Source organism: Triticum aestivum, chromosome 3D, assembly GCF_018294505.1.
Source record: "Triticum aestivum cultivar Chinese Spring chromosome 3D, IWGSC CS RefSeq v2.1, whole genome shotgun sequence".
NCBI classification, from domain to species: Eukaryota; Viridiplantae; Streptophyta; class Magnoliopsida; order Poales; family Poaceae; genus Triticum; species Triticum aestivum.
In genome coordinates, this window is record NC_057802.1 from 604084457 (window position 1) to 604103893 (window position 19437).

General features: G+C 43.6%; 1 protein-coding gene across 1 annotated transcript; it reads right to left on the reverse strand.

Moving 5' to 3' along the window:
- Positions 1-437: 437 nt before the first annotated feature.
- On the reverse strand, positions 438-1916 carry LOC123075844 (cationic peroxidase SPC4). Its single transcript, XM_044498351.1, has 2 exons — positions 1592-1916; positions 438-1494 (listed from the first exon to the last, which is right to left on the reverse strand). Exons 1-2 carry the CDS (start codon positions 1844-1846, stop codon positions 661-663), a joined length of 1089 nt encoding a protein of 362 aa, XP_044354286.1. The 5' UTR covers positions 1847-1916; the 3' UTR covers positions 438-660.
- Between the last annotated feature and the right edge of the window lie 17521 nt (positions 1917-19437).

Genomic DNA, 19437 nt, shown 5'->3' on the forward strand with positions numbered 1-19437 from the left:
CACATATGTGGCATGATAGCTATGAATGTTTTTATGACAAGTTTAGTACCACGAGTATGGCAACTTTAGTTGTCAATTTTTTTCGGATGACAAATTTCCTTTTTTTTTAATATTTTAGCCGACAACTTTAATTGTAAAAGAGTCAAGTCGGAGTGTTTTATACCACATGTGTGACACTTATCTGTGGTTGGGATGAGTAGGTAGATAATGGTATCCCCACCCCATTAGGATTCAAGTCCTAATACTTGTATTTATTCTGGATTTATTTTAGAATTTCCGGCGACACACTTTTAGCGGGAGGAAACATTATCATCGCGTATAGTGACTTCATAAAAAATCTCAAGATGATATACCGGCTCAGTCAGAGGTAAGGTTGGCGTGTGTGCACTCATAGGAATGCGTGTATGCGCATATTTATATTTATATAAACACTTGTGTAACAAAGAAACATAAGCATCGATCGATTAAACTAACTGGTCACCGTAGGTCTGCTAGCTAGCAGCCTAGCACACGTTTGAGTCACGACAAGGTACATTACACAGGTACGTACACAGCCTCGTCGACCATGGGTTGCCCTGCTCAGTTTTTATTACCACATGCATGGCTAACAGCTACTAGTCCAGGTACAGTACACACTACATAGACTTGTCGACCATAGATTTACAAACCGAGGCTCTCCGCGGTGGCGTCGACGACGGTCTGCACCAGGGACGACCACTGGAGCCCGTCAGCAGTCCCGGGGTTGCGAGCGGAGCAGTTGCGGCGAACCTGGCCCTGGTCGCCAGTGAGCACCTTGATCTGGCCCATCTTGACCATGGATACGCCGAACTGGTCGAAGAAGTCACGCTGGCTGCGCGCGAAGCGCTCCACGATGGGCCGGGTGGTGGCGTTCGTGAAGAGGTCCTGGTCGGACACGAAGAGCCCCTCCCGGTTCACCAGGTTCACGTAGTACTTGTTGTCGAACACGTTTGGGGTGCGCACGTCCAGCACTGTGCGCGCGTCGGTGCCCTTGGATGGACACGTTCGTTTCAGCCTGCCAAGGAAGTCCGGGCTCATGGTGGGGTCCGGGCGAGGGAAGAGGCGGTCGTCGAAGGAGGTGCAGTGCCCGAGCCCCACGGTGTGGCCGCCGGAGAGCGCGACGAGGTCGGTGGCGTCGAGGCCGATCTCCCGGAGCACATCGAGGAGGGACGGCACGTTCGAGGACGGCGGGGGAAGACCGGACAGCACGTCCTGTGCCGTGGCGAACCTGGGGCTGTCGCGGCGGCCGAGGGGCACGCGGTACTCCGGCCCGCCCGAGGCGACCACCGAGTCGCGGGCGGCGAGGGCCAGGATGTCGGAGCAGGAGACGACGGCGCCGCGGCACTCACGCTCCAGCCGGTCCCGGATGTCGTTGACGGCCTTGAAGGCGGACGGGCGGAGCGTGAGGTTGGGTGGCGCCTGCTGCTCCCCCGGCCCCGTGGCCGACCCGTCCAGAAGCACCGACGCGTCGCAGCCCTGCACGCGCGCGCGGCGCGTTCATTCGTGAGATGCATGAACCGATTGATGAATTGATGGGAGGCAGTCAACTGAGCTTGCAAGAAAAAGTACGTACCTGCACGAAGCAATCGTGGAAGTGGAGGCGGAGCAGGCCGGCGGCGAGGCCGATGTCCTTGCGGACGGCGTCCCGGACGAAGTCACGCACGATGGACTCTGCCCTGGGGCAGCTCTGCCGGTAGAACTCGAACGACAGGCCCTGCGCCACCGGAGGCTGCCTCAAGCCGGCGGCCTCCTGCTCTGTCGCCCCTACAGACCCAAGTGCCACAACAGCTACCACTGCTGCTGCAAGCAGAGGGGCGCCACGAGCCATACTCTCTACTGTGCTTTGCTTCTCGTCGTCTCCCGTGTATTTCACTGTGTGCCACCGTGACTCGGCTAGTTCTGCCGCTACGTACGTGTAGGTAGGCTTGCTTTTATAGACGACGCGGACGCTAGCTTCTGGTTGACACGTACGTGGGAGGCTGGGAGCATGCGTGACACATGGATGCATGCATGCGTGGACGGACATGATGACCGTGGGAGTGGGTCGGCGCGAGGATCGATGTGAGAAACCAACAAGAGATCCTATCTATTTACCTCCTCTTTATATCCAAGGTTTATTTTAGTAGTTGTTCAAGACACAGACTCAGTGCCGAACCGTACTGTGTGAATCGGCCAGCAAAGACGTACGTAGATCAGTTGCGCATGCAGGTTGCCGCTCGCGACCCACCCAACACCCAACCCAAGGGGATGGAGGCGGAGATGGACAAGAAGAACTGTTAGCATACGTATATGGTGCGCATTCATCATCGGATTAATACCACGTCCGCCGATGGTCCGACGACTATAAACAAGTCAAGGCTCGATCGCTAGCTTGTCCACGTACGGTAGCAGACATGGCTTCGACACACGCGCATACGCCGCGTCGCGCGTGAACTGAAGCAGGGAACGGGCGAGCATAGCACCGACGACACATGCATTGCACCGTGCCACCACCACCACGCACCGCCCGGAAATACGGCCTGCCCCATCCGCGTCCCCTTGTCTGTCAGTTTAGTACTACGAGGACCATCACGACTTCCTTTGTTTCTTTTGTGTAAATGTAAATTTCAGGGGTGTGCTATGCGTTCGTTGGCTGATTTTTTAAAAGATCGGCCGGGCCGTGAGCCGCAAGATCCCGCCCCATCAAGTGACTGACGGACAACCTTCATCATTGCAACAAAGCTATTGTTGCAGAGAACTTTGCAATAGAAGTCACGTTGCAGAAACCTTTGCAACAAAGGTTATGTTGCAGAATATTTTTGCAACAAAGGTCATGTTTCGGGATGTTTTTCAAAAAGATCATGTTGCGGAAATGTTTGCGGAACTTTTTGCAACAGAAGCCATGTTGCTGATTTTTTTTTAACAAAGATCATGTTGCGGGAACTGTTTACTGCTTGGCATAGATGGTTGCAATGAATGGATAAGAAGGCATGGACAAAGGGATAAGGTTGCAGCCTAGCATAGCACGTGATGGGCGTACAAAGCGACGGAGACTTTGCGTGCGATCCACCGGTTGAAGGGAAGCTTTCCCAAATTTCAGGGCAATGGCACTATCAATTGAATTTTATTTTTGAATACAGTTTGTCTAATTTACATTTAGATGTTTTTTAAGAAAGTCACATCTAAGTTTCCACAAATATATAATGCAGCAACAAGAAATAAATAAAAACTAGGACAAAGAAAAATAGACCACAAACAAAGTGGACATCAGCTTACATGTGACATAATTATGTCACATCTAGATGTGTCCTAGACAGACCCTTTTGAATAATCCACCATGCGGAGACCATCCCATCTATATATATTACACTTTATCTATATATACTAGCACATGGTCATAGCACATATGAATGTGCGTTAAAACGGAAAAAAATTTAACTCCATGCCCTCCTACTAAAAGAATGTAGTGTACAAGGCATGAGAATCAGGACGTGCAGATATGATGGAGACAAAAGAACTTAGAAGATTCTTTCAGCGAGAGGTGCTCTCGGACCATCAGATTGCCTTGCATGCCAGTCAATGCATTTCTTGATTAAATGAAGATTTTATGCGTGTTCGACTGCTTTATGCATGGATTTGCTTGCAGTTGAGGCGACCGTGACACACTTTGCTTGTGGCCTCCGCATGCTATGCTCTCGCGACTCTCCTTGCGCGCTGTGCGTGGTTGGGGCCGGCACATGATCACGGTTGGGTAGTCATATGCATGTGGTTGCATCGCGCCCGGCGTCACCATGCAGTTACGTGTGCCATGATGCATATACGCACTGCAAAACTACCATCTGAACGTGCCGATATTCCAGGTCGTACGGTATTCCCGCGTACATTTAACCTTGTCTCTTCGACCTTTCAATCGTGCCCCACAACACAAGAAGCACACCCACGACCCATACAGAGAGGATCTCCAGCGGCTCCAATTGCCCTCACAGCAGCTAATGATGACGAGCGACAATTCACCCTGCATTCCAAAGTGGAGATATCCATCAGTGCTATGGAGTAGTTCCTTGATGAGGACAAGTACAAAGTGGTCTGGTTCAACCTCGAGTGCATCGGTGGTTGTGCTAGCATAGATGTGCTTGTCCAATCACGTCCTTTTCTACCACTACTGCCAAGCCACAAGGCCTTACGAACGTTTCGTCAGGTTTGTCAATAGCCCCGACTATAGTGTCACTACAATGGACACCACCAACTATGTAAATGTGCTCAAGACTTCAAGCATCGCCTGCCAGAAGCTTATTGACATCTAGGACTAATACAAGATAAGTCACAACAAGAAGGACAAGGACTACTGGTTTACCTCGCCGAGGTCATCATCGACCTCTAATACAGAGACATGAAGGATGTCTGCAACAAGAACAAGCCAGCCTGGCACACGGCCTGGGTAGAGAAACTGGACGAAGATCAACTCAAGTACGCGGCTAAGGACGCGTACACAAGCTACGAGATGTACATGCGGACCGATGACATGACAAAGAGCCTCCTTCCCGAAGAAGGCGAGGGATCGAGCCACAAGGAGAGCAGTGGCAAGTGTCACAAGAAAAAGGAGATGATTTGATGAGGTGTGCAAATGCTATGTCTAATTACACTACAGGAAACTACTGCTAATTTGCTGTCAGGGAAGTACAGACGGCAAAGACTTTGCCGTCAGCCTTTCGCCGGGATGACGGCAAAGATTTCCCCGTTAGTCATTGGAGTTTGCCGTCAGTCAAACCAGGAAGACGGCAAAAAAAGCAAACTAACAGCACTGGACGGCGTTAAGTGCTTGGCCGTCAGCCTTCACAGATGCCAAACGACAAAGTAATAGGTTTTGCCGTTATCCTAAAAAATCACAGACAGCAACGATTTTTTGTTGTTAAAATAACCTGAACCAACAGTCCTAGAGAACAACAATGAACACCACACCACAATACACATCGACACTTTGTTCCAAGAATCTATGATGAACGAACAAATTTCACACGACAAAATTACTCTATTTACACATAATACATCATCACTTGCTGATCCGAGGCAAAACTGCTCTATTTCATAAGACGAACGAATTACACATGAAAAGATTACAGAAGAACAGGGTGATATAGCAGCCCGAGATCCAGTAAGCGAAGCCATCTTGAGTTTGATCTGGACGCCCGCACCAACGTGCAACCGTATGTTGTGCCCGTGCTCGCCGGAGCAGCAGCAAACAGCAGTCTCACCCTCTCCCTTCCCCTTTAGTTCTCCAAGGATAGAGCAGCGCCACCATGGACGCCCTTCATTCTCCACGGACAGAGTAGCGCCACCATGGACGCCCGAGGAGCTGCCCCTGCTCCTCGAGGCGGGAGGTGGTGCAGCGTCGAGGGATGGGGCCGGGGACGGCGGAGGCATACGGGGCCGGCGGGGCGGGCGGCGCTCTGGCGAAGGGGAAAGGGCGACGGGGACGGTAGGCGACGTCGTGGCCGACGCTGGCGGAGCTTCGTGGTGACGGGGCCGGGGGCGGTGGAGGAAGTGGCCGGGGCCGGCGGGAGAGGTGGTGGCCGGACGCCGGCAGAGCTTCGGGCACGCCAAGGCCGGGGGCGTAGGGGGAAGTGGTCGGGGCTGGTGGGAGAGGTGGTGAACGGCGACGGCGTGTTGATAAGGGAGAGAAACCAGAGAGAGATCGTGGTGTGAGAGAGATCGTGGCCGGCAGTGGATAAGGGAGAGAGTGATGCGCGTGGGGGCAGGAGGGGATGTGTGGGTGAGCTGTCGCCGTCTGCCTTTTCTATTACAGACGACAAAGTATGTTCTTTGTCATTTGTGTTTTTTTCGTAGACGGCAAAATCTATTTACTCGACAATTTTTCTTTGCCGTCTGCTGATAACGCAAACCCTTTCTTTGTCGTCTGCCCGACGAAAAGCTGACGGCAAAGACGTCCCCTGACGGTAAATTAGATATTTCCCGTAGTGTTAGTTATGTAATTGGATGTTTAATTTGGTTATGCTATCATGTTGTTAAGTATGTATGTTGGTGTTCTGTAAACAAAGCATAAATGTTGTGCAAACAGAGCAAATCGCATCGCAAACGATTAAACTAAGGAACACCTCGGTGATGATTTTAACAATCGCAAACAATTGTTTACCGGCAAGTGTTTTTCCACAACAAACACATCTTATTATCAGGAATCGTCAGTGTTATTATCGATCTTCCCACACAATTCCAATTACTGGCCAGTTTGCCGGGTATCGCACACATATTATTGTGGTGAATCGTCTATGCTAATTTGGCTCATCGCTTCATCCGAGTTACATGTATGTCATCTATCGCACACATCTTTTTGTGGGTAACCGTTTGTGTTATTTTGGTCCATCGCAAACCGTTCATATGCATGAACCGCATGCTGTATATCGCACACGCAACTCTTTTTTGAATCATGCTTGATGGATCAGCCATCGAACACACAATTCAATTTCTTGAAGATGATTTTATTACCATATCATTTGTGGTTCATGCATCACACATAGTTCGGTCGAATGATGTGCGATAGATGTGTAGTCTTAGGACATCTCTGCCCTGGTGAAAACTCATGGGATCATCGTATTAAAGAACGAGGGAGAGATTGCTACTGCTATGAACTCGTAGTTCAAATAGGATTGCTTGCACATGGACATCCTGGCGGCAAGATTGATGTAGATCTTTGCAGTGATGAGTTCCCCCTCCCACAAAGTACCGTACTAGAGCTTCAGATTTGATCGCGACGGAACAGATAGGTGCACCGGCGAAAAATACTTGATAAATATGATGTGATTTTTATGTCAATATAAAGCCAGGGGCGTCGAGACGCGGTGGAGGGGTGCATGTAGGGCCCTCGCGGCCCTAGTTTGTACCCTGGCCATGAGCTTGGTGCTCATGAGGCCCACAAGCACAACCTTTTAGCCCCTGGTGCTTCCTGGAACCTTATGGACTTCAAAAATCTTCGATATAGTTTTTAATTTTTTTTGGGTGTCTGGAAAATTGTTTTTCTAAAAAATGCAAAAAAAAACATAAACAGGCGTTGGGCACTCAGTTAGTAGGTTAGTCAAAAAAGTTAGTGGCAAAACTATCTAATAGTGAAATAAAGACCAATACAGCTTCAATAAGCTTAAAACCAACCTATGGGAGTGATTTATCTGGTTTTAGAAATTTGAGGTGAAAATTATACCACATTCGACTTTAGGGAATTATTTGTCTACCTATATAGACTTATTTCTATTCCATACAAATCGAAGACAACCGGGTTGGCTACAGTAGCGTATTTCCCTGTCACACACTATGGCTAGGTTCCACTCGGTATACAAGCATTCTGAGACTTTCCATTTGATTTAATTTTGAACAGGAAATTCCAGAAATCCAATAAAATTTTATAAATTCATAATTAAATCATACTAGCTCAGAAAAATACATTCATATTATAAAATGATCATAAAAATGTATATTTTATGATCACGTCATTTTCGTTCGTGTTTGGACAAATTAAAATTGATGTATTTATTAAATATCATTAAATGCTTTAATGAAACTTCTAGATCATATTTAATTATCCCTAAACTCAAAAAGTATAACCAGGTGTGCAGAATCTGAATATGCCATTTTAATGCCTGTTAACAAGTTGAGGCTGCTTCAAAACGATCAAAAATGACGAGCAGGTAATGGTGCCCACTGCTTTAGATGTTGAGACTGGGTTTCGTGAAGAGACTTGGGTGTCCGGCTCCCGACCCGTGATCGCCGGATGACCAAAGGAAAATCCTGTAATCTTCATGCAAACTTGTCCAAAAGAATGATCAAGTCTGTAGCACGTGCTGTTGTGCCTAGAAAGGACCTGACGATGTAAATTATCTGTACTCCTAAAGGAGGAGTCTGCGGTTGTGATGGTGCGTACGTACGTCGTTCGTTCGCCCGCCTCCCCTTCGTTCGTTCCCCACCCCTTCGTCTCACCCTCCCAGCGTAAAAGTCATAATTAGCCACAAGTTATGGAAAGCCCGACAAGATTGATCACGCCATCAAACATCTCCGCCATATTTGGTAAGAGTACGTATTTAAGTTGCACGTTTCTGTTATAGGGTTGGTCATTCACGAAGACCCCTGCCTCAAGTACTCACCGTCAAGCACAGACGAGAGATCGCTGGGAGATCACGCTGGGAGATCACGTGTAGTAGCAATGACGAGTGTATTGTCAACCACACCCATCACGTTTCTATCCTCGCATGGAGGTCGCATGAGTTTATCATCAACCTGCCAGCCTCGCTTTCATCACCCGGAGGTGAGTTCACCTTTTGACAAAACAATCTGTTTCTCTTTCTCCGACGACGTGCCAACTTTCTTGTGGATCTTCATAGTCCTGATAAATGCGCTATTAATTTATTCTGTGCACAAAAGACGATGCATGATGAACTACTACTAAAAATGATTATCATAGTTTCTGCAATTCATAGGCCACATAGGTTGTAATTACACGAAATCACATACCAAGTAATACTATGCCACGTCCTAATTTGAATAAAATTTCAAGAATGAAGCACAACAGTCACCTACATATCGATTCTGGTGGTCTCCAGGAAAATTCAACTTGGGCAATAAGAATGCAACCTCACAAAGCAAACTTGTAGAAATTCATTAAAATTTAGCCGTTCATGTCTGGAGAAGACAATAATGTGCGCATGGAGGAGTAACTGTGTATGTAGGTTATTATTATTTCTTTTTATTTGTTTATGAACCATAGTGTTGAAGGTTCAAAGGGCCATAATCACTATCCCTGCACCATTTACTGCTAAAGTATTTTTTTTACCCTTTTTGTCTGAATTCTATCTCATAACATCGTTATTGCCTAAAATCATAGCACCAACTATTTTACTTTGTTTGTCGTTAATCATTATCGATCCAACATTTGCTTATAAGATGTCGAAGGATAAGGGAAAAATATATGTGTAATCTCTAACAAATTGAGTAGACATAATGTCTTAATTGATGATCTGTAGCTGACCATCTTGTAATCTTAACTGTTGTTGTGGAACAGTCATATGGAATGTTCATATGTGAACCGTCCACCCAATTAGCTACAATGCTTCCAACAGCCAGTACCATGATAGCATTGGAGCCAGGGGAGCATGTGGGAACATCAAATGGTATTTACCCTTTCACACGGCGTTTTTACAATTGAAGTATGGTCATCTATAGATCTAGATTTATTAAGTCTAACCATGTGTTTGTTATATTGCTAAAAAAGTGGGTCTTGAATTTTAACAAATTACACACTGGCCATGCAGAAAACCCTACAACACCTCAAGGAACACCGAGTGGTGCTAAAGATATTGCTTCCAATGCAAGCGTTAAAGAAGACAAAAATCAAGTAAGACGGAACCGTGATAAAGCAAGGCGAGATAGCCTAACACCCGAGCAAAGAGAGGAAATGAATGCACGTCGGAGAGCACCTAGAAAAAATAAAACTAATGAAGATAGGAATGCGAGCCAAAGGGTTGCTAGACAAAATCTGACAACCAAGGAGAGGCTAGATATGAATGCCCGTAGAAGGGCAGCGAGTAAAAATATACCAGTTGAGCAGAGGCTAGAGATGAACGCCCGTCGAAGAGCATGCAGGCAGAGCATACCACCGAATGAGAGGAAGGCATTGCGGGCACAGCGAAACGCAGACCTTGCTGCTAAGCGGAAGACCCCGTGCGTTGAATGCATCGCAATGCCTCGCCCAGATGCATATCTCTAATGAATCGCCATGTCATGTTACTAGAGTTTTCATATGTCCAGTCTATATTTGTCAGTTACTTCTTAATCATGCTTTGCAGAATTCAGTTGTAGATTGTTATTCTATCAGTCCTCCATGCGAGGCGACTATCAAATGAAAGTTATACATATGTACTTGCAGATATAGTTATATGAACATTGAACCATGAATTAATTCCTAGGCATATGCATTTTTTTGTTCAATTCGATTTCCGACTCATTAGCCACGTGATATACAGTATAGTGTTAACTGATAGTATACAATATAGCATTTCAAGTAGTGCACTCTGCTTATAGCATGCTAATCAGTCTCGATCTTACAGAATTAGAATAACTAAAAATATAGAACTCATGCTTCATGTTTTTGTTAAGAAATGATGTCGTATTAAGTTCAATTCAAAAGTTCTTTTTATACATCATTTTGTCACATACTTCGTGAATTTTATTATTTTGAAAAAGTAAACTGAGAACACTCTTATATTTGTTCCTTTTTCCAATAATTTTAGTTGTTTTTAGCTACATGCTTATACATTTGTTTTGATGCGGTTTTCGCGGCAATGCGCAAGGCATCATCTACGTTTTTTTTTTGGTTAGTAATAAGACTATAAACTTAATCAGAGTGCATGCTGGCGCTATCTTATCAGCGAAGTAATATAACTCGGAATACAATGTTCATGAACATAATTTTAGAATATGTTTTCAAATAAACAAGTATCAGATCCTGCACAGCTCGATAAAATGAAAGATCTAACAATCATACTCAAGCAAGCAGCAGCATGTATCATCTACAAACAGCAGTGCAAGCGCTACAAGCATAAACAACACTCCTAAACTTTCAGATGTCGTTTTTATACTCCATCTGTACTCATCTACTCCCGTGATCATGTTTATACTCCCTGTGATCATGTTTAATCATGGAGTACATTAATCATTTAATCATGTTTAATCATGTAAATTTACTCACCTACTGTAACCCATTTAATCTTGTTTATACTCATCTATATTGTACTCCATGTATGATCTATACTCCCTGTTTCAGCTATAAAAAAATTACAGTACTCTTGGGTGTTCTATACTACCTTCCGTCCATTCCCTAAAAACCGAATCACAGGGATGTCGTGCATTGTTCTACTCCAACAGAACTTGTAATCTAGACGTCACAGTACATAGGAATCGTCTGACACGAGAGTAAAATCTTCCTATTACCAGTACATTATCCCATGACAGTAGCTAACTTGACTGCAACACACAGGCACAAGAAGCACAAACAAATTACCCATGGCCATGAAACAGAGCAAGGTACTACAGCCGTACAAGAGAGGGATCTAGAGGTAGGAGATGGACTCACCGGAGAGGAGGTTGCAGTCGACGCCACAAACAACCGTCGCCGCCACTGAAAATGTTGGCTACTAACTTGAATTAGAAGGCAGTGAGGGAATCCATTCCCCTGCTACGAGCTTCGGATCGATGGTGGCAGTTGTTCTTCCCTATTGAGGGCGGAGGGAGGGAAGGGGGGTGCGTGACACCGGCGAGATCGGGATTTGGAGAGGGAGTGGAGAAAGTGAGGGGAACGGGAGAGCGAGTGTTGCGTCCGGCTGTGTGCCTGCGTGGCAGAGCAAGATGGATCGGCAACGTTTCGTGTCTTTTTTTTTAGGGAGCAACGTTTCCTGTCAAAAAGGAAAGATGCATATGAGGGATATAATAGGAATAAAGTAAATAACATATAGACTCCATGTACTGGTATAGTAAATAAAGTATTAAATATGGGTCATATAAATAAAGCTTTTTTATACTTATTATCTATATTCAAAGTATCATACAAATAAACACAAATTTCTGAGAAGAAACAAAACATACTTGGTTTATACTGGACTTCTTGCATGTGTTTATCTTGTGTCGGACAATTTCTCTTAGTCTATATAAATAAATTAAAAGGATTCAAGAAATTACGGATAACCGACTATTTTTATATAATAAAGGAAAAATCGGTTGTTTGCTCCTAGCGAAATGCAACATTTTTTTTTACGTTCGCAATATACCATACCCTAAAAAATAGAGATTCCCAAGAGTAACCAGGAATTCACTTTGGCTCATAGGTGTATATGCACCCATTGTCAAAATACACATTTTTAAAAGTTAAAAAAATTGGAGAAAAAATCCCGAGTGTAAATCCGGACATTGTATGTGCGTGCACCAAGTTTCGATGAAAAAGGACATTTTTTGTGGGTTGTGTAAAAAAGACAATTTTCGATGCTTGATTACAGCTATTCACGAGGCATTTTCTTTATCTTTTTCATACATGCCACAAAAAATATTTTCCACTGAATTTTTTTGTGCGAACATAGGATGTCCGGATGTACACTCGAGACTTTTTTCTCAATTTTTGTAACATTTTGAAATGCGTTTTTTATATATGTTTCATAATAGGTGTATCTATACCCAGGAGCCAAAACGCCACTGTCAAGAATAACCATCAACAAGTGATTTGGAGGTGAGCGTACAATTTATTAAAAGTTGTGGTGCCACTCACTCAACTACAAAGCACTCTGCATCTCACTCAGTTGAAATCGGGCACTGCCCAATAAAAACTGGTAGATTCGGATGTTGCTTCGAAAATGTCGACTGACAAAGAAGCACTCGAAATAAAGCAACTCAGCTAGGATTCCAATATATCTAGATGGCAACGTTTATTTTCATAGCAAAAATGTGTATCGCTCTTTCTTCCTATCGAAGGAAGAGGCTATCTCCCCAGTGCCCCTAGGGAATTTCCCCGCAGCCATCCTCCGGCGGCTCCCCTCCGCTGATGGCCTCGGTCGTCGGTGATGAAGGGGGTCGTCGGATCCACATGTGTGGATAGTTTTAGGCCAAAGTAGCTTAGTTTTTAGGCTGCACATCGTCTTGCTTCGGCGGTGGTGGCGACGCTGAATATTTTTTTTCAGATCCTACTCGGATCAGGCGATTGGTCCTATGGTTGGGGATGGATTAGGAATCCAGTCTGTTCAAGTAAGGATGATGTGGCGGCGGCATCCTCGTGGTGGACCTATGTCCTTGAGCTCCGCCGTTGCACCGGCGTTTGCTCCAGTATCAGCGCGGATCTTAGGAGGTAGTCCAAAGCGGATGCACATTGTGGTTTGCATCTTCGGCATTGGAAGATGGTGGATCGTGTGCTAGGTTCATGATATGTGGATGGCAGGCATGGTTTTCTCCTCCGATGTCGCAGTCTTGTGGGGGTGCCAGATCCAAAGTACGATGGTGTAGCCGGTGTGTTGCCCCGGTTTGATTCGTTCACCGGTAATGCTTTCGCCTTTGGCGAGCTACCTTGGAGGTCCGCAAAGCTGCATATCAGCGATGGAGCCGCGTCGAGCTCGGGTGTGGAGGTGATCCGTCATTTTTTTCCTTTGGAGGTTGCTATGGTGTGCCAGAGGCAGGTGCCGGGCGTTGGTGTCAACCTCAAAGGTTTCTTCGGTCTTATTTGTGCGTTTACTTCTTGGTTGTTGTTCCTTTGCGCAAAGGCCAGCGTTCTGTTATTTGTTCAGTTTTGCCAGGTCGGGAGGTACGTGGCTTGTACTATGATCCTTATGATATAAATGAGACATGTGTTCCACGCAAAAAAAAAACTTCTATTTTCGTCTGGTATTCTAATGAGCATAGATGGGTAATAAATTTATATATTTCATTACCATGAAATTCATAATACCAGCATTTATTTTTGTTATCACTGTATTAAATATATTAGTCTATGAAATTGCAGGGATGTGTCTACCTTTATTTTTATTTTATGCTTTGGTGGAACGGTAAAGAACTGGTGAAGCTGGTTTGCGCGGTGAGTATTCTCGTTTACACGTTTTAAGACCTTTCATGTGAATTATTCATGCTAACTACACATATTGCTTGTGCAGGATGGATGTGAGTTGAGGAAACCGTTTTTATTATACTTGCTCAAACGTCGTGCGGATGGAACTAAAGACAACTTTTCTGATATTGTGCGAGAATTTCTTAAGCGCACCAAGTAGATCTTAATTTGTAATAGTTTTTTAGTTGGATCTTCGCTTTATATTTATACATCGTTAAATTGCCTTTTATTATTAATTTACATTGCCATGTCAGAAAAAATTACATTGCAACTGAAGTGAACTTCAGTTATTACCCGATTGTGCCCATGTTATATTGTTTGTACATGTGAAATTTAACATGCATTATCATTATATAACTCCAGCAAAATATATTTTAAAAGCCCGTTGCAACGCACGGGCATTCTACTAGTATAAATGGATATGAAACTATCAGCTAACTGGATTTTGCAGGGCCGTGAGAGGTTTCCTGGCATGTATCAAAACTTTAATCATAACGATCAATTAATTACTTATTATTATTTTCTTACCATATATTTCACCGCAGATTGAATTCTACAATGAAAAAGCTTGCATAACAAAAGAGACAAAGCATAACATTGATTACTTTTGAAGACAGAACGAGTTGCTTGTTGCACACATCAGAAACCACGATATAAAAATCAAATGGGTTTGCAGTTTCACATCCACATGTGAAATAGTTACTCCATCCGTCCTTAAAAGAGTGTACTTCCAACTTTGTTGGGAAGTAATTTTTTTTATGTTTGACCATATTTATATGATAATACATCAACATTTATGCCATCAAATTAGTAGCGTTAGATTAATGATAAAATATATATTCATCATATACCTATTTGGTTTCACAAACATTGATATAATTTTGCGCAATCTCGGTCAAACTTTGAGATAGTTGGACTCTCCAACGAAGTTGCAAGTACACTCTTTCAAAGACGGAGGGAGTACCTCACATCTAACTATCTAAGTCCATCATCATAGGATAAAACATTGTTATAAGATTCGTGCAACTGTCCTTCGCACTAGTACGTCCCATGCACTCATGTTTGTTGCTCAGTTGTTTCACATTGTCGTTGTTGGCCCTGGCCCAATGATGAAAATAACCAGTTTCTTTTTTCCATTTTTAGTGGGTTGGATTGTCCGTGTGTTTGACAGCTGTCATTTTTCTGAAGTAATGTAACTGAGCGTAGGGAGAGGCATTCTCAAAAGAAAAAGAAAAAGAGCAGGGAGAAGCAACGCAAGGTATAAGAGTACACTCCATGAGTTATAGGGAGCTAGGGTGCCAACTTGTAGTTTTTGACCGGTCTTTTGGAACAAGGCTTTTTTTCCATGTTTGTTTTTTCCATCTTTTTTTGTTTTAAAGTTCTGTTTTTTGTTATATTTTTATCTTTTTAAAATCCATGATTTTTAACATTTTATATGTCCATTATAAATTCACAGTTTGATTTAGTTAGCGTAATTTCCATGCAAGCGCTCTATCTTCCGCCTCGCTTGTCGTTGTTTGTTTATTGTGTATCCTATTGTTGACCTAGGCATGTTTGGCTTCGCTTTTGTTCGCCCTCAACTCGCAACTGGGGTCTGACCTTTTTTTGTTCTAGTTGCAAGTCCACCCTCGACTCGTAACTGGGGCTCAGCCTTTTTTTGTCCCACTTCCAAGTCCACGCTCGACTCACAACTGGCGCCCGACAATTTTTGGTCCCAATTGCAAGTCCGCCCTTGACTCGCAGATATGATTTAACCTTTTTTTTGTCCCAGTTGCAAGTCCACTGTCAACTCGCAACCCGGTCCTGACCTTTTTTCTAGTTGCAAGTCCACCCTTGACTCGCAACAGGGGCCCAATTTTTTATGTCCCAGTTGCAATGCCAACTTGACTCATAATAGGGGCTGGCCTTTTTTGTGCAAGTTGCAAGTCCACCCTTAACTCGTTACTAGGTGTCCAACCTTTTTTGTCCAGTTGCAAGTCCACCCTCGAGTCGCAACTGGGGCCCAGCTTTTATTCCCGGTTGCAATTCTACTCTCGACTCGCTACTGTTGGGAAACGTAGTAGAAAACAAAAAAATTGCCCTACAATCACCAAGGAACGATATGAAGATGAATAAAAGGGTTGGACGATGATCGTTACCGACTCCGAGTAGCAGCGGAAGTAGACGAGCCGGCGTAGATCGTACTTGGAGTCCCTCGAGCCGTAGATGAATGATCCTGCGAACCGCCCACGAACAGTCCCTAGAACAGAAGCCCGAGTATGGCCTCTCTACGAGTTGCAAGCGTACGGCCTTCGTCACGTGCAAACCTACAAAACCAATTTAGACGTCCTCTAATCGGTTTGGTAAATTTGATGTACGTGGCTTCTAGGGTTTCTGGATAACATTAGCTACCTACGTCAACCACCAAGGAGATAACTATTGTTGCTAGATTAAGTTTCGGGGTGTGTAAGCGAAGAGACTTAACTAAAATCTTTATCCTCACACAAAACTTTGTCAATACGTGAGACACCCTAGAAGATCGTTCATCTTCATTGCCCTTTTGTGTTTGCGACGGTTCACTATTCTTGACTATGATGAAGGCTAAACAACTGTTAGCAGATCGTCGACAGTCAGAGCGGATCGATTGTTAGAACTTTGTGAAAAACTACATCATGCCGTCAATGAACTGAACCGAAGCAACGCTCAAGGGAAGCAAAGCAAGAATGTCAAACCCTCACATCCACATTTGAACTATATCGTAACCTGCATCTACTCATAGAACCGCTCATGATCCCACTATAGGGAAACGTAGTAGAAAAAAAAACCCTACGATCACCAAGGAACAATATGAAGATGCATAAACGGTTTGGATCATGATCGTTACCGACTCCGAGTAGTAGCGGAAGTAGTGTGTCAGTGTAGATCGAACCTGGAGTCCCTCGAACCGTAGATGAACGATCCCGCAAACCGCCCACGAATAGTCCCTCGAATGGAAGACCGAAAGCACAACCTCTCTACGAGTTACAAGCGTACAACCTTCACGATCCTGCAGTGCTTCGCCGTACAATTAATCGTTGCCGGAGAATCAGAGTGAAGAGATTAGAACCACAATGGACTTCTAATTATGAGGATAAGAGGAATTAGTTCAAGCTCTAATTGATCAATTAGGACCAACTAGAACTAGAACTACAGAACTAGAGGAGGCTCCAAAATTTGTGTGTTCAAATAGTGCAAAAGCCTCTAGTGTATATTGGTTGGAGGGGAGGAGGGGGCACCACACAAGGAGGGAAGGAATCCCTCCATGGTGCACCGGCCATAGGGGGAGTGGAAACCCTAGTCCAATTTGGCCTCCCCTCCATGGGAAGGGGGCCACCTTCCCCTATTGGGCCTATGTGGCCCAATTCTCCTTCCACCACTTGGACTTTTAAGGCCCGTTAATGCTAAATTAAAAATAACAACCTCCTAACAATTACTAGAGTATTTTATTATTAATTCAACACCATCGGAAGCATTTTACACTTATATATTATTTATCGGTAATACCCGGTATTGCCCGATAAACTCCGAAACCTTTTTGGTGACCCCGGAACACTTCTGGTTCCTCTCGAAACCATTTCAAATATTAAGGAAACAATTCCACTCGATCATTATTTCCTTTAATGTGACCCTGTAGGTTCGGTAAAACATAGACATGAATGAAACCCATTTATTCAATGACCGATAGCAGAACCATTGACGTCCATATTAATCCCTATGATTACACGAATGATATTTGAGTGAACCTTTGGTTATCATGTGATGTTCCCTTTGCTTCATCATACTTTACAAAACCCGAGGTAAGTTGTGTCGGTATCCTCTTGAGTCATACGGATGCTCACTATACCGGTCTCCTCGTTACATGATTTGTTCTTCTTTCTCGTTGACATGTTCCGACATCCTCGTGGCGTAGTCACCTATGTCTGGCCAGACGATGGTGGATGTCGTCACGTCGAGAAAGCCCTAAGGATATCTCTCCAAGCAAATTCCACTCTCGAGATATCGTGTCCCTTGTCATCTTGTTACAAATGACGTTTGAGCAACCTAAAAGCTCATCATACAGTAAGAAGTTACTACGATACTTTCATTGTCTAAGGAACTAAAACACACCCTAAGACTTCGTGTTATAACAATTGACTTGGGACGATATCATCTGAAAGTATAACAAACAAGTTTGGGTTGATTCAATATGATCGTTCTTCTAATGTCATACTCTTAGTATTGTTTTAGGACTATCGTTACACTTCACAATATCCTAAGATCCTGAAAATGTGATCAAATATGATCATCAACAACACTGGAGCCAGTCTTATAGGGGAGACTAGGAATCTTATCTTGTCGTTTATCATTCTACACGTGCATATGAGTTTTCCACTGAACCGAATATTTCAGGATCATAACAGTTATAGTATAGAATATAAACTCTTAATTATGAACATGAAAATATAATAATACAATATTATTGCCTCTAAGACATACTTCGAACAGCAACTAGACCCCGACATTGTTTTGTCCCAATTGCAAGTCCACCCTTGATTTGTAACTAGAGACCAACCCTTTTTTTCCTAGTTGCAAGTCCATTCTTAACTCACAAATGAGGCTAGATTTTTTTGTCGAAGTTGCAAGTTCACCCTAGACTCGCAACTGGGGCCCAACCTTTTTTTGTCCGAGTTGCAACTCCACCCTCGACTCGCAACTAGGGCCCAACCTTTTATGCGAGTTGCAAGTCCACCCTGGACTCGCAACAGGGGCCCTAGTTTTCATGTCCCAATTGTAAGTCCACCCTCGATTCACAACTAGGTACCGACCTTTTTTGTCCCAGCTGCAAGTCCAGCGTCGAGTCGCAACTGGGGCTCGACATTTTCCCATCACAGTTGCAAGTCCACCCTCGACTCGCAAATGGGGCCCATCCTCTTTTGTCCCAGTTACAAATCCAAAATCGACATGCAACTGGGGCCCGACCTTTTTTAGTACCAATTGCGAGTCCACCCTCGAGTTGCCACTGGGAGTGTAACCTCGACAATGAACAAACCGCCGAAGAGCCGGCCCAAGTAGCTAGGATACATTTTTTGTTTGGTCAAGTTTTTTCTGTTTATTTTATTTTATCATTATTTCTTCATTTGTTTTCCTCTTCTTTTAGTTTTTATTTTTTTTCAAAAGTTGATCTCATTTTTCTTTCTTTTTTCCACATTTTTTCCTATTTCATAAATTCAGAAGTTTCAATAAATGTTCCAAAATTCATAAATTTGTTCATTTTTCTCAATTTGTTCGTGTTTATCAATTTTTTTTTAAAAAATGCGTTCATTTTTTGTTCTCTTCTTATTTATCTATTTTTTCTATGTGGTTTTCTCCTTTTTCTTGTTTTTTCCTGTTTGCTTTTATTTCAATGTATATAAAAAAGTTGTCTTTTAGTTCATTGTATATAAGAAAATGTTCTATGTATATTGCAGTTAGTGTCTATTCAGAAAATGATCATCATATATTAAAGGATTGTTCACCTTATATTTGAACATTTTTTGTATTTTTTGACATATTTTTTTAATTTGAAAATTGTATGTAAATTCCTGAACATGCTTTTTGAAGTATGTCTTGACCAAACTTTGTTCCTTACTGAAAATTAGTTGTAAAATTTAAGAGTGGAAAACGAAAAACCAAAAGTCAAAAAAATAAAAATAAAGCATTGGTATCCTAGTAGCTAGGGATGAGCTTCGTACATGTAAATGTATAACGATCAGACGCAAAAGCTAACAAATCGATGCTAGCACTAGCGTTTAGTTTTTTCTTACCAG

What these genes read in the sequence shown, in the direction of transcription:
- LOC123075844 (XM_044498351.1), bottom strand. Translation starts at nt 1,846, where the DNA reads ATGGCTCGTGGCGCCCCTCTGCTTGCAGCAGCAGTGGTAGCTGTTGTG. An exon ending in TCCACGATTGCTTCGTGCAG is followed by an intron (nt 1,495 to 1,591) that starts GTACGTACTTTT and finishes GCGCGCGTGCAG; the next exon opens with GGCTGCGACGCGTCGGTGCT.